The 16,067-nt window shown below is 40.7% G+C and overlaps 1 protein-coding gene across 1 annotated transcript in view; it reads left to right on the top strand.

Moving 5' to 3' along the window:
• Positions 1 to 1,805: 1,805 nt before the first annotated feature.
• The window catches only part of LOC109476196, a 76,625-nt gene continuing 62,363 nt past the window's right edge, over positions 1,806 to 16,067 (top strand). Inside the window, exon 1 of the mRNA XM_019777082.1 lies at positions 1,806 to 2,034. Within this exon, the coding sequence (XP_019632641.1) occupies positions 1,876 to 2,034 (159 nt within the window). The 5' untranslated portion in view covers positions 1,806 to 1,875. The remainder of the gene's footprint in view (positions 2,035 to 16,067) is intronic.

Below are 16,067 nucleotides of genomic sequence, written 5' to 3'. Positions count from 1 at the left end.
ACATTCCAGCACGATAACAGCGTTGGCTTTGACTTGTGTAAAAGTTAATGTCGTACTTTGGTAACTTTGACATCATCAGGTCATTGTTAGGGCTGTATCTAAGCTGATAATGTTTGGTTTATTGTGGTTCTACAAGCAGAGGTTAGGATTTGGCGTTATTTTTGTAGTGATTGCAGTCTTTTTTCGTGTTATTTTAGCACTGGAATTTTTTCACCCTCAAAACGTCCAGTGCAAAAAAAGAACCCCCGATAAAAAGCCTAAACACGCCAAAAGTAACCGAAAACCCAAACCTCTGCTTGGAAAGTAATTTCTTTTGTAACAACACTTTTTGCTGGACATGCATGACTATCCCAAGAATGCCCGCAGTTTGCGATCGCGCGACGATCGTACGGCTGATCCGTATAAGGCCGCACAACACAGTATTTATAGACAAACCCCGTAGTCAAAAGTAGTCCGGGCACAAAGTAGTGCTGCACAATACTAGAGAAGGGTGCAGAGATTGTTCTGTGCATGGCATCGAGATAGAACCTGTGGTAAATGTTAGAGGAATACGACAGTTTTGAGACTGTAAAAGTTGAATTATGGTGCGTGTTTAGTCGGCATAGATTTGCGCTTGGATACTTTTTAAGCTCATTGTCACATATTTTGTACACTATACCCTGAAATTAGACATATCAAAAATCTGAACCTTGATTGTGCACCCTACTATGATTTTCAGTGAGTCGAACTGAGTCACTTCGGGGTCCTTAACTATAGAAAACCCCATAGGGCTAATACTGTGTTGTGCCGCCATAATGATTTTCAGGCGCTCGGCCCCCCATCCCAATTAGTGGCGCGCTCTCCGCTACCTGAAATCAGCTAGAGCGCGTGAAGACCGCCGAACTCCACAAAAACGTGTTTAGGTGTAATCTCTTCGGCGACCTTTCTACGCTCTCTAAAACTCAAATGTCAGTGACTTTAATGGGCTACCAAAGATTTCGCAGATCACTTAATGAATTAGTATTTGTTTGGAAATATATAACGAATTTTGTTAGGTACTGTGCGTTTAATTGTTTTTAATTGAAAACACAACAACTTCCCATGACATGGCCAATGCGTGTCTTCCCAAAAGGACAACGTTCCACGACTGCTTGACAAGTATATTATTAACTTGTAAATTCCATTTAAGGGACTTTTCCATGCGCAGGCGGAGTAAAACTCTTTCACATTATCAGTGCCAATAGTCAAGTTTAATAAGGTAATGGGACTGGTGAGGTGAGGTGAGGTGAGAATAAGGTAACAGTTTTTTGGGGGGGGCGAGCACTTGGTCTTTAAAACGTCAACATTTATTAACAAGTCTGTTGTTTTCATATACATTCTGAAATCTTTTAAGAGAATGATAGGCTGCAAAGCTTAATGATTGTAACAAATCTCACCCGTTTTTCCATCGCTGCACGCCGACTTGAGAGTAGCTGCACCTCTTGATAGGTCTGGTGCGTCTGTGCCTCTGAAGTCTGCTGTGAGCCGTGACTCGTTAGCTGCGCGGTGTTATTCTAACTCTTATCAGATTAAGGAAGTAATTGTCAGGGAACAGGGGCAGCTATCAATGACATCATTGAGCTAAAATTGTCAGTCAGGTGAACGGCTCCTGATTGATCCAATACCACGTGGGTTTGTATAAAAAACTTTACTCGGAACGCGGGCCATTGGTCGTTACCAATCGGCCTTTACCCCTCTTTGATTTTGTACTTTGTTAATGATCGATGAATTGCTACTTTATATGCAAACCTAACATAATACAGCCACAATTTCCTCAACTGTGCGTGTGAGGCAAAGTTGGCTCATTCTGCGTAAGGTGATCAGAATATAGACCTGTTGTTCGCTCACAAGGCAGCCATGGCGAACCTAGTGGGTTCTGCCGTAGTTCTACTGTCGGTGTTCATACTGCACGTCACCTCGAACCTTATCCGTCTGGAGGTGGGGAAACAGTACCAGTACAGGTACGAGGCCACCACTGAAGTCCGGAATGTCGGTGTCTTCCTCACGACTGCGAAGGTAAGGATATAACTATGTAGCCCATGTACTCCACAAGAACATCTATACGCATTATACTGATCTTGTTTCTAACTTATATCTGTTGGGCCTTTCTGAAATACAATACAGATGTTTGTCTTTCTGCAATTCTAAGTCACAGCACCTGGCATTCGGTATGGCATATATTAGGCCTCCAGGGATGTGTGATATATTTGCGGGCAAAGGTAGGAACTGTCGGTTTGCCACCATGTAAAATAGATAGTATTGAACTATTGAAATAACAAAAACTGTCTATTGTAATATTTTCTTTTGCCCTAGCTTAATTAAAGACACAATGCAAAAAAGGTATTTTTTTTTCAAATCGACCGCAATGCCGGATTTGACACTATACCTCAATAAACATTTTTTCAACCCGAAACAAGCCTTCCAATTCTGGCCTCTTCCAGGCTTCGGGAGGCGACTGGAAAGAGTAGAAATCGGCCAAATCATAGAGATAGCATGCCAGGGAAGTTGGTCTGCTGTGAGAGACAAGTTTGCCGCACTGTTCGCTTCCAGCAGACCAACTCCCCTGACATGATTTCTTTCTTATTTTGCCGATTTCTACTCTTTCCAGCTTCCTCCCGAAGCCTGGTAGAGGCTATTAAAATCCCCGTGTGAAAGCAACCCTGTACCAAATCCTTTGTCTTTTTGCTTGACATGATGATGTACACTCTCGTTGTATACATTTTAGTAAAGAATAAATTTAAAAAAACACTATAAAATGATGAGACTCAAAAATAATGAGACGTTTCATTTAACAAACTTACAGAAATCTTGATATCATTCATTTCTTTCACAATAGACACAATTCAAGTATACAACTGGAGTTCGGCAACCTCAAGTTTTCATGGCATGTTTTTTGTTGATTTTATTAATGGTAATTACCACATGTAAACGGCTTAAAAGCCTGCTCATTTTTAACCTTTTATGCAAAATATTGACATGGCCCTTACCTAGCAAAATGCAACGCACTGGTAAAATCCTTGTAATTTGGCTTGGGAAAGGTAACATATTCCTGGTTATGTGCAAGCTAGAGACTAGGTGAATATGCGAGTTATGAGGGCCTCACATAAATGAATTATGTCGGTTGATCATTATTTTCACCCGATGATCGTCTTCTCTTAAGAAATAAGGCTATTCTACCATTTCATCATAAATTAGTTCTTGATTTAAAAAAAAATCATTTTAGTAATGTTCACCTTTACATAACTTTCAAATATGTCATTATATTGAACATGAACGAAATCGTCTCAGGCTTATTACCTTCACCAAGAAAGTTATGTTTTCGTTGGCGTTTCGCTGGGTTTTAGCCCCCTAGTGGCTTGTTCTGGAGCTGCAGAAGCACTCGCTGAAAAATATTCGAAGGAGGATAACTCAAGAACCGATTAACAGATCATCATGATTTTTTGGTATGTGGGTAGCTTAAAGAATGCTTGACATATTAACGTGATAGTTATGCAAATCAGCAGCTAATTAGCATAATTATTGTAGAAATGCTACAAATATGCTACCTTCCATGATATGATTATTCAAACATGTGGCATGTGTAACTGTGAAGAAGAAAAACATTGATAGTTATGCAAATGAAGTGGTTGATAATATGCATTGTGGCATTTTTAAGTTAAGTGAAGGGGGACATAACTGAAAATAGCATTCAAAAAAGGACCTCATTTGCATACTTTATGGAGAAATTCCAGACTAGCTATTTTCCATCAGACAAGACTATCATTATTTGAATATGATCAACTGATATAATTCATGCAAATGGAGATCTTCAGATCTTGTTTTCATGATGAATGAAAATCATTCGTCAACATCTTTCAAGGCCCAAGGGTAACATCATTTGGCGAAGGTGTGAGATCGTGGAACTCTAGTTTCTGCTAAAATGTCATTTAGAACTTGCAGACTGGTCAAAGTGGCTACCTATCGGCTGTGTGACGGTTGCGTCATACCAGTAGTGCGACCCCTGTACAAGTTATCACTGTAATAGATCAGTACATACTTGGTTAGCGGTCTGTAAACATTGTTCAACTGGTGTTTTGTTCGAGCATAAGACCAGTAAAACACTCAGCCGGCTATAATTGCTTAACAACAGATCTTTACAAGACCCGCGTGGTTTACTACTAGTGGAAGTCAGAAGTTGACTCTGCCTGGTCGCTAATTTTTTGTAGTTTGAACATTTTGAAAACTGTCATGATTCTATGGTGAGCTAGTAAAAATAGTACCAGCGATATGTTGGACATAGATAGCCCTTATACAGGCTAAACGGCTCCCGGCTTACAATCCAAAATTGTGGGGTCGTGTGGCGAAGCATAAACACAGTAACATTAGTCGCAGTTGTTTGAGATCAAGATTTAAGTTGTTAATCAATGTCCACCAAACTCCAACTAAATATCATATAATAATAACAACTTAAAAGTTAGATAAACGTACATTACAAATTATGATAATACAAATCATTGGAATTCAATGAATATTGATCGACGACTTTTTAGTGTGTGGTATGACCAAACGCAGCTCCTATATTTCGAATGAGACCCGACTTTTCTTAACACAACTGAACTTTTCTCCCTCGTTTATAAGACGGCGTTACTAGGTAAGGTAGCCAGGTCAAGTAAGGCAGCCAGGAGAAAGGAGAACGTGACTAGGTCTGTGTGGTCTGTTGAGAGTAGGTACAACTTTTAAGTCTTTGAGCGGAATAATGACAGACCGAACGCTGGAAAGAATATAATACCTTTTCCATATCAAGATATCTGACATTTGTACGACTAAAGCTACCGTGCAAAAACGTGGGCAAACGTAGGGCATCCGTGCGTGGTGAGTACCACCTCCGTATGGAATCCTACGGATTTGGGAGCACGCAGACACGCCGTAGAACTTTAAGTGCATGTAAAACTTTTTCTACGTGTGGTATGCGGATTCACCACCCGTGCGAGCGAGTACGAGCGACGCGCGTGCACGGTACGTGCCGTACGGAAGAAGCACGTGTGAGTACGACCTCCTTACGATAAAGTTGCAATCGGACAGAGATCGTACGTTGTAAGCACGTACAACTCACCACTTGCGCAACGTACGATGCACGCAACCGTTCACGGCCAGACGTAACGTGCAGACCACACTCTTACACCTTGCGCAATGAGTGACGTGTGTCGACGCCACTTTTTCCCTACGTTTTCAGAAAAAACGTAGCAGACGTAGCCTCCCAAAAAACGTACGGACAAAAAGCACGTACGGCGGGTTGTGACCGTAGCTCTACTAACATCTTTACTTGCAAAATTGCCCCGTTTCCATTCGTACGTGGAATGTGACCGTGTTGCTACTTAACAGTTGCTTGGGCAATGGTGTCTTGGTGTTATGAGTGTATTATGGTCTCATTAGGAACATACTTCCTTGTCGAGTCGATAGAACCAGGTACAGTCCAAACAATTGCGCAATTGTGTCAATGTTTTTTAGTAGATAAGAACTTGCTGACCATTCTAAATCAGAAAAACACCATGTTCTTATTGCGTGGTAGTTTACTTTCTCGTCGAGTCGATCGGTAAATGCTTGGTTAGCGGTCTATAAACATTGTTCAACTGGTGTTTTGTTTGGTCTAAAGACCAGTAAAACTCTCAGCCGGCTTTAATCGCTTAACAACAGACCCGCGTTGTCTGCTACTGGTGAAAACGTCGTGGCTTGTCAGAAGTTGACTCTGTCTGGTTGCTTATATATATATATATATATCTGGTGTAGTTTGAACATGTTGAAAACTGTCATACTTTTGCGGTGAGCTAGTAAGAATGCCAGCGATGCTGGACATAGTGTAATAAATACCAATCGACACCGTCGCATAAACACAGCAACATTAAAGTCGTCGTTCTTTGAGATGAAGATTTTAGTTGTTAATCAACATCCGCCAAACTCCTACTAAATGTATATAACAATAATAACGTGAAAGTTAAATAAGAGTACATTAAAAATTATAATAATACAAATTATTTGGAGTTATATGAATATTGATCGACGACCTTTGTGCATGGTATGATTCTACGCAGCTCCTTTATTCCAAAGGAGAGTGACCAAACTTTTCTAAACACTCTCTCGTTTACACGTAGGATGGCTTTACTAGCCAGCATTACAGCACGTAATTGATTTGTTGCGATGTTTTTCTCAGGTATGACTTTATGCATGAAGCAACTTTTGGCAAAACGTCAATGTTCTCATTGTGTTGGAATTTACTTCCTCGTCGAGGCCTACGACCGAGCACAATAAACTCAGTCCAGGTGCAGTCTAATCAATGGCGAGATTGTGACAAACAGTGGATTGTGCTGAGCAGTCAAATAAGAAAAACACCAATGTCGTAATCTTGCTGGAATGTACTTCCTCCTTAAGCCTTAGTATTGATCAAACACTGTAGGGCCTTAGATACATCCAAAACAATCACGTAATGGTATTCGAGGTTCAAGAGTTCAAGAGTTCTTTGCGCAGACAAGTTTTCACTCCAGTGTCAGAAAAAAAAACACTGATCTTATCGTGTTTACACGATTGTGACCTCGAGCTCGTTATTAGCCAGTCAATATTAGCTAATAAAACGGCAATTTTTTTTCGCGTGGGAATTTACTCCATGGTCGAGTCTCTGCACTCAGGTACAGTCCAAACAATTACGGAGTTGTGTGAATGTTTCTTATAATCGATAGATTAGAACTTGCCGAGGACTACTCCACAGTTTTTGAACTGGTACAGAACCGGCTTTATTAAGGCCACAGCAGGTAAATTTTATGGATGACATCCTTCACAGACTCCAAATCGAATGCGGGAGGGAGGAAAAAGAAGCAAGGCGGGTCGAAAAAAAAAGGTTACTACATTTTAAAATTTGGACTCAATCATTGTACAAATAGTTTTGATTCAGTGAGAACATCACACATACACAGCCAGCATCACATACATGTATTACTACGTATCAAAGTGAGAAATAAAACATTAAATCAGAGCTTTTCTTGTCTCCTCTCTGCCATTCACCTTCCGGCTTGGCAACAGACATCTTTGCCCATTTTTGGCAAAGTGACCACTGTCAGAAGCCAACAGAATTTCTTCTTTAAGTTAAAAGTTTCGATCCAACACAACAAAGTTCAGTCACCTTTAGTTAGAACTAGTTTTAAGTTTTAACTTTAAACATGTAATTACCAACACAGATGAACTTTCATGATAGAACAAATTTCTTGTGTTCCTTTTTCCGAAATCAGGCGAAAGCAGCCCAGTAATGCGCGCGCTGATGTCATCCATAAAAACTTCTTGCTGTGCCCTTAATTGAAAATAAAAACACTTCTGGTATCCAGGAGAACGTGACAAGGTCTGTGTAGTCAGAGGCCGGGAAGGGGGATGCAGTAATATTGCCACATTAATCGTAGGTACAACTATTACGTCGTAGGACATTTGAACGATATAATAACAGGACCATTTTTCCATAACAAAACAACTGACGATTGTACAACATGACTACTAATAAAATGGTGGATGTCCTAACTATACTAAGTACATAATACCAGCCCAGAGGAGAACAAGAAATACCCATGCCTTCAAGTACCAGAGTTATCAACCAAGAATTGAGGTGTTCAAGAATTCATTCTTTCCTAGAACTATCGCAGAGTGGAACTCGCTGTCACCAAGTACAGTAGGGGCATTGTCAGTAGATAACTTAATACGATGTCTAGAGTTAGATGTTCAAGGGTTTGGTGTAACAAGTTGATCGGTATAATACAACTATATAGCCAGATGACGCAGAGCCGCGTGCCTGCGAAGCTGGTGTGTTGCGCCGAAGGGCGGTTATACTGGCTATATGATACAGATACAGGTATGCATAATAATTTCAAAATTTACATGTTCCGTTCATATGGCGAATGTGACTGTGCTACCGCCTAGCAGTTATTAGCGTAAAATTATCTTAATTTCATGGGTAGATTATGACCTCGCTAGCCATCTAATATCAGAAAAAAACAGAGTGTGTTCTTATCGTGTTGGAATTTACTTCCTTGTCGAGTCGATACAGTCAGGTACAGTCCAAACAGTTGCGCGATTGTGTCAATGTTTTTCAGTAGATTACAACTTGCTGACCATTCCAAAGCATAAAAACAACATTGCTCTTATCGCACTGAGCTCAATAATCCAAATAATGTGGACATAGATACAACCAGAACAATGACGCCGTGGTGTGAAAGGTTCAACGAGATAAAGAGTTCAATCCCAGTCAGATTAGTGTCAGTATGTGTCAGTCTCATAGTCCTTGGGAAATGGGCGTGGCCTAATCCTCGGCGAACCGCCAAGTCGACAGAGCAATCAATCGTCCGTTATGCCTAAGATTCTGTATGTCCCTAGAGGAAATGCACTACCTAATGCTTAGGTCACATTTCCAACCCGGGGCAAAATATTGACATGGCCCTTACCAAGTAAAATGCAACACACTTGTAAATGGGAATTTGGCATGCGAAATGTATTTTATTCTGATTTGAAAAAATCTTTTTAGTAATGTTTACCTTTACATAAATTTCAAATATGTCAAGTATTATATTGAACATGAACGAAATCGTTTCAGGCTTATTACCTGCGCCAAGAAGGTTATGTTTTCGTTGGCGTTTCGTTGGGTTTTAGCCCCCTAGCGGCTTGATCTGGAGCTGCAGAAGCACTCGCTAAAAATATTCGAAGGAGGATAACTCAAGAACCGATTAACGGATCATCATGATTTTTTGGTATGTGGGTAGCTTAAAGAATGCTTGACGTATTAACATGATAGTTATGAAATTTAGCAGCTAATTAGCATAATTATTGTAGAAATGCTACAAATATGCTACCTTCCATGATATGATGATTCAAACATGTGGCATGTGTAACTGTGAAGAGGAAGAACATTAGCAGTTATGCAAATGAAGTGGATAATAATATGCAATTGTGGCATTTTTAAGTTAAGTGAAGGGGGACATAACTGAAAACATTCAAAAAAGGACCTCATTTGCATACCTTATGAAAAAATCTAGATTAGCCATTTTCCATGAGACAAGACTGTCCTTATTTGAATGTGATCAAATGATATAATTCATGCAAATGGGGATCTTCAGATCTTGTTTTCATGATAAATAAAAATCATTAAAAATTCGTCTTAATTTTTCGAGGCCCAAGGGTAACATCATTTGGCGATGGTGTGAGGTCGTGGAACTCTAGTTTCTGCTAAAATGTCATTTAGAACTTGCAGACTGGTCAAAGTGGCTACCTATCTGTTGTGTGACGGTTGCGTCATACCAGTAGTGCGACCCCTGTACAAGTTATCACTGTAATAGATCAGTACATACTTGGTTAGCGGTCTGTAAACATTGTTCAACAGGTGTTTTGTTCGGGCTTAAGACCAGTAAAACACTCAGCCGGCTTTAATTGCTTAACAACAGACCTTTACAAGACCCGCGTTGTCTACTACTAGTGGAAGTCAGAAGTTGACTCTGTCTGTTCGCTTATTTTTTGTAGTTTAAACATTTTGAAAATTGTCATGATTCTATGGTGAACTAGTAAAAATAGTACCAGCGATATGTTGGACATAGATAGCCCTTATACAGGCTAAATGTCTCCCGGCTTTCAATCCAAAATTGTGGGGTCGTGTGGCGTAGCATAAACACAGTAACATTAGTCGCAGTTGTTTGAGATCAAGATTTAAGTTGTTAATCAATGTCCACCAAACTCCAACTAAATATCATATAATAATATCAACTTAAAAGTTAGATAAACGTACATTACAAATTATGATAATACAAATCATTGGAATTCAATAAATATTGATCGACGACTTTTTAGTGTGCGGTATGACCAAACGCAGCTCCATTATTTCGAATGAGACCCGACTTTTCTTAACACAACTGAACTTTTCTCCCTCGTTTATAAGACGGCGTTACTAGGTAAGGTAGCCAGGTCAAGTAAGGCAGCCAGGAGAAAGGAGAACGTGACTAGGTCTGTGTGGTCTGTTGAGAGTAGGTACAACTTTTAAGTCTTTGAGCGGAATAATGACAGACCGAACGCTGGAAGAATATAATTCCTTTTCCATATCAAGATATCTGACATTTGTACGACTAAAGCTACCGTGCAAAAACGTGGGCAAACGTAGGGCATCCGTGCGTGAGGAGTACCACCTCCGTTTGGAATCCTACGGATTTGGGAGCACGCAGACACGCCGTAGAACTTTAAGTGCATGTAAAACTTTTTCTACGTGTGGTCTGCGGATTCACCACCCGTGCGTGCGAGTACGAGCGACGCGCGTGCCCCGTACGTGCCGTACGGAAGAAGCACGTGTGAGTACGACCTCCTTACGATAAAGTTGCAATCGGACAGAGACCGTACGTTGTAAGCACGTACAACTCACTTACCACTTGCGCAACGTACGATGCACGCAACCGCTCACAGCCAGACGTAACGTGCAGACCACACTCTTACACCTTGCACAATGAGTGACGTGCGTCGACGCCACTTTTTCGCTACGTTTTCAGAAAAAACGTAGCAGACGTAGCCTCCCAAAAAACGTACGGACAAAAAGCACGTACGGCGGGTTGTGACCGTAGCTTTACATACATCTTTACTTGCAAAATTGCCCCGTTTCCATTCGTACGTGGAATGTGACCGTGTTCCTACTTAACAGTTGCTTGCGCAATGGTGTCTTGGTGTTATGAGTGTATTATGGTCTCATTAGCTATGACAATGTCAGAAAAACAAGGATGTTCGTATCTTGTTGGAACATTCTTCCTTGTCGAGTCGATAGAACCAGGTGCAATCCAAACAATTGCGCAATTGTGTCAATGTTTTTAGTAGACAAGAACTTGCTGACCATTCTAAATCAGAAAAACACCATGTTCTTATCGCGTGGTAGTTAACTTTCTCGTCGAGTCGATCGGTAAATGCTTGGTTAGCGGTCTGTAAACATTGTTCAACTGGTGTTTTGTTTGGTCTTAAGACCAGTCAAACTCTCAGCCGGCTTTAATCGCTTAACAACAGACCCGCGTTGTCTGCTACTGGTGAAAACGTCGTGGCTTGTCAGAAGTTGACTCTGTCTGGTCGCTTATCTGGTGTAGTTTGAACATGTTGAAAACTGTCATACTTTTGCGGTGAGCTAGTAAGAATGCCAGCGATGTTGGACATAGATAGCCCTAATACAGGCTAAACGGCCTCCGGCCTACAATATAGAAAGTTCTTCAGTTCAGTTCATCCTAATCAGGTGACACCAAGTACTGTCTCCACAAGTTCCTGTCACGCATGACAGAGGACAGTTCAGCACCGCCCAGACCTATGTCCTCCTCTATCACCTTCTTCAGAGTTAAAGAAGGGCGACCACGTCTCCGCTTTTTTAGAAATATAATTAGGAAACCTCATAGCAATATAGAAAACCGTCAGCTTTACACTGTCATGAATTTCCATACGTTCAGCACAGGGCGTTTTCTTATTGATCCATAAGAGAAATAGATCTTATGAATCATCTCTGATGGTTTAGAAAATTATTGCTACTAAAATATCAGTCTGTAATAAATACCAAACGATACCGTCGCATAAACGCAGCAACATTAAAGTCGTCGTTCTTCGAGAGGACGATTTTAGTTGTTAATCAACATCCGCCAAACTCCAACTAAATTTATATAACAATAATAACGTAAAAGTTAAATAAGAGCACATTAAAAATCATGATAATACAAATTATTTAAAATTATATGAATATTGATCGACGACTTTTGTGCATGGTATGATTCTACGCAGCTCTTTCTTCCAAAGGAGAGTGACCCCACTTTTCTAAACATTCTCTTCTTTACACGTAGGACGGCTTTACTAGTCAGCATTACAGCACGTAATTGATTTGTTGCGATGTTTTTTCTCAGGTATGACTTTATCCATGAAACAACTTTTGGCAAAACGTCAATGTTCTCTTCGTGTTGGAATTTACTTCCTCGTCGAGGCCTACGACCGAGCACAATAAACTCAGTCCAGGTGCAGTCTAATCAATGGAGAGATTGTGACAAACAGTGGATTGTGCTGAGCAGTCAAATAAGAAAAACACCAATGCCGTAATCTTGTAGGAATTTACTTCCTCCTTTAGCCTTAAGTATTGATCAAATACTGTAGCCTTAGATACATCCAAACAATCACGTAATGGTATTCAAGGTTCAAGAGTTCAAGGGTCCTTTGCGCAGCAGACAAGTTTTATGGTATTGCTAACCAATCCGGTGTCAGAAAAAAAAACACTGATCTTATCGTGTTTACACGATTGTGACCTCGAGCTCGTTATTAGCCAGTCAATATTAGCTAATAAAACGGCAATTTTTTTCGCGTGGGAATTTACTCCATGGTCGAGTCTCTGCACTCAGGTACAGTCCAAACAATTACGGAGATGTGTGAATGTTTCTTATGATCGATAGATAAGAACTTGCCGAGGACTGCTCCACAGTTTTTGAACTGGTACAGAACAGGCTTTATTAAGGCCACAGCAGGTAAATTTCATGGATGACATCCTTCAAAGACTCCAAATCTAATGCGAGCGGGCGAAAAAAGAAACAAGGCGGGTCGAAAAAAATAAGGTTCCTACATTTTAAAATTTGGACTTAAGCATTGTACAAATGGTTTTGATTCAGTGGGAACATCACATATACACAGCCAGCATCACATATTACTACATATCAAAGTGAGACAAAAACAGTAAATCAGAGCCTTTTCTTGTCTCCTCTCTGTCATTCACCTTCCGGCATGGCAACAGACATCTTTGCCCATTTTTTGGCATAGTGACCACTGTCAGAAGGCAACAGAATTTCTTGTTTAAGTTAAAACTTTCGATCCAACACAACAAATTTCAATCACCTTCAACCACAAATTTCCATTCACCTCCCGGCATGGCAACAGACATCTTTGCTCATTTTTGGCATAGTGACCACTGTCAGAAGCCAACAGAATTTCTTCTTTAAGTTAAAAGTTTCGATCCAACACAACAAAGTTCAGTCACCTTTAGTTAGAACTAGTTTTAAGTTTTAACTTTAAACATGTAATTACCAACACAGATGAAGTTTCATGATAGAACACATTTCTTGTGTTTCTTTTTCCGAAATCAGGCGAAAGCAGCCTAGTAATGCGCGCGCTGATGTCATCCATAAAAACTTCTTGCTGTGGTCTTAATTGAAAATAAAACACTTCTGGTATCCAGGAGAACGTGACAAGGTCTGTGTAGTCTGTTCAGAGGCCGGGAAGGGGGATGCAGTAATATTGCCAGATTAATCGTAGGTACAACTATTATGTCGTAGGACATTTGAACGATATAATAACAGGACCATTTTTTCATAACAAAACAACTGACGATTGTACAACATGACTACTAATAAAATGGTGGATGTCCTAACTACTAATAAGTACCTAATATCAGCCCAGAAGAGAACAAGAAATAGCCATGCCTTCAAGTACCAGAGTTATCAACCAAGAATTGAGTTGTTCAAGAATTCATTCTTTCCTAGAACTATCCCAGAGTCGAACTCGCTGTCACCAAGTACAGTAGGCGCATTGTCAGTACAGAACTTAAAACGACTTCTAGAGTTAGATGTTCAAAGGTTAGGTGTAACAAGTCGATCGGTATAATGTAGCCAGCTGACGCAGAGCCGCGTGCCTGCGAAGCTGGTGTGTTACGCCGAAGGGCGGTTATACTGGCTATATGATACAGATACAGGCATGCATAATAATTTCAAAATGTACATGTTCCGTTCATATGGCGAATGTGACTGTGCTCCCGCCTGGCAGTTATTGGCGTAAAAGTATCTTGATTTCATGGGTAGATTATGACCTCGCTAGCCATCTGATATCAGAAAAAAACAGAGTGTGTTCTTATCGTGTTGGAATTTACTTCCTTGTCGAGTCGATACAGTCAGGTACAGTCCAAACAGTTGCGCGATTGTGTCAATGTTTTTCAGTAGATTACAACTTGCTGACCATTCCAAAGCATAAAAACAACATTGCTCTTATCGCACTGAGCTCAATAAACCAAATAATGTGGACATAGATACAACCAGAACAATGACGCCGTGGTGTGAAAGGTTCAACGAGATCAAGAGTTCAATCCCAGTCAGATTAGTGTCAGTATGTGTCAGTCTCATAGTCCTTGGGAAATGGGCGTGGCCTAATCCTCGGCGAACCGCCAAGTCGACAGAGCAATCAATCGTCCGTTATGCCTAAGATTCTGTATGTCCCTAGTGGAAATGCACTACCTAATGCTTAGGTCACATTTCCAACCCGGGGCCCGAGAGGGCTGTTTGTGTGAACGACAAAATTAATAATTCATATCGAGAATATACAGAAATAGTAGACACGATTATAGAAAAAAACTTCTCTGTTCTTTGTTGTCTTTCATATCGTACTTTTCAAAAGCTGCCCGTGTTGGAATTGTGACCTTAGCATATTACGAGAGGCATAACCCACCGTAAGTGTATCTGCGCGCTGTCTACGTGCAAAAACGTGGTCTCCGTACTAGTTAACCCTCCGTACGTGTTTTTATCCGTACGTGTTTTTTTTTAAGGCCAAGTCTGCTACGTTCTTCTGAAAACGTGGGGAAGGATTGGCATGACCAGTATGTTAACGCACGTCCGACTCGCACGGTTGCGCAAGGTGTAAATTTTGGGGTCAATCCTTTGTTGCGCAAGTGGTGAGTTGTACGTGCTTACAACGTACGATCTCTGTACGATTGCCACTTTACTGTATGCAGGTCGTGCGTACACGTGCTTCTTACGTACGGTACATACGGATACGTACAGGGCACGCGCGTCGCCCGTACTGGCTCGTACGGCCGCACGCAGCCTGCACGCAGAGAAAGTTTTACATGTACTTAAAGTTCTACGGCATGTCTGCGTGCTCCCCAATCCGTAGGACTCCGTACGGCGGCGGTACTCACCTCGGATCCCCAAAATTTGCCCACGTTTTTGCACGTAGACAGCGCACTTACGGTGGCTGTGACCGAGGCCCAAGATGTGTGCTGGTGACTGACTCTAAGATTCAATATACAAATTGCTTTTAAAAGTCTAAGCGCCCATATGATACACATTGCCTTTAATAGTCCACAAGGCGAAGCAACGACACGATCTTTAAAAATCACTCCTCTGGCCAATTGATACTGCCTTACTACCGTGTGATCTGTTTGGAGAAGAGTTCAACAGACATTAGGTGACCTCCACATGATCTATCGGTCAAAGTCTATGGTTATGGGACTTGTCAATCAGCGATAATACCACTCCGAGCATTGTCAATATCTAAAAGAATGAAAACGTCATCGTTTGTTCACATGATAAACGAACATTGTCAGTGTCAAGGGGTTGACTACTATACTACTGATACTAAGTATAATGAAAAATTATATCATTCTGGATTATGATTAATTGTACAGTAAACGCGTGCTTATATCTATAGATCGGTACATAATGCAGTTCATTATATGTTAATTGGTTTTAAATTGGACCTCGAAAGCTAGGGATAAAGTCTAGAACTATAAGGGATCACGTATTAGACTTTACTGCCTCGACGAATCAATTAGTTTCTGCTAACAATGGCACAATGGGAGAAACAATACACTGTTAAGTTAGTGTACAGACAATGTTCTATGAGTCAATAATCTTATAATATAAGGACTTATTCTTTTGTCCAAATGCACACGACGGTTATTTCTTAGCCACAACCAGAGATAGCTATAACAGTATGACCGAATCGTAATATAAGTTAACAAATTTGTTACGCGTCCCACATCATGTTAAATAAAATACTTCTCTAAAGTACTTCTCTACCACATACTAGTATAATGTAACCGAGTAGGGGACAACCATTCGTGGTCCTGATCCAAATAAATCACCATACGTAGAATATTGCGTTCTATGTGTGTGTGTGTGTGTGTGTGTATGCGTGTGTGTGTGTGTGTGTATGTGTGTGTGTGTGTGTGTGTGTGTGTGTGCGCGTGTGTGTGTGTGTGTGCGTGTGTGTGTGTGTGTGTGTGTGTGTGTGTGTGT

This window comes from Branchiostoma belcheri, unplaced genomic scaffold (assembly GCF_001625305.1).
Source record: "Branchiostoma belcheri isolate BF01 breed outbred unplaced genomic scaffold, Haploidv18h27 scaffold366, whole genome shotgun sequence".
Classification (NCBI taxonomy): domain Eukaryota; kingdom Metazoa; phylum Chordata; class Leptocardii; order Amphioxiformes; family Branchiostomatidae; genus Branchiostoma; species Branchiostoma belcheri.
Note: the sequence above shows the minus strand (reverse complement) of the source record. Positions and strands in the feature narration are given on the sequence as shown.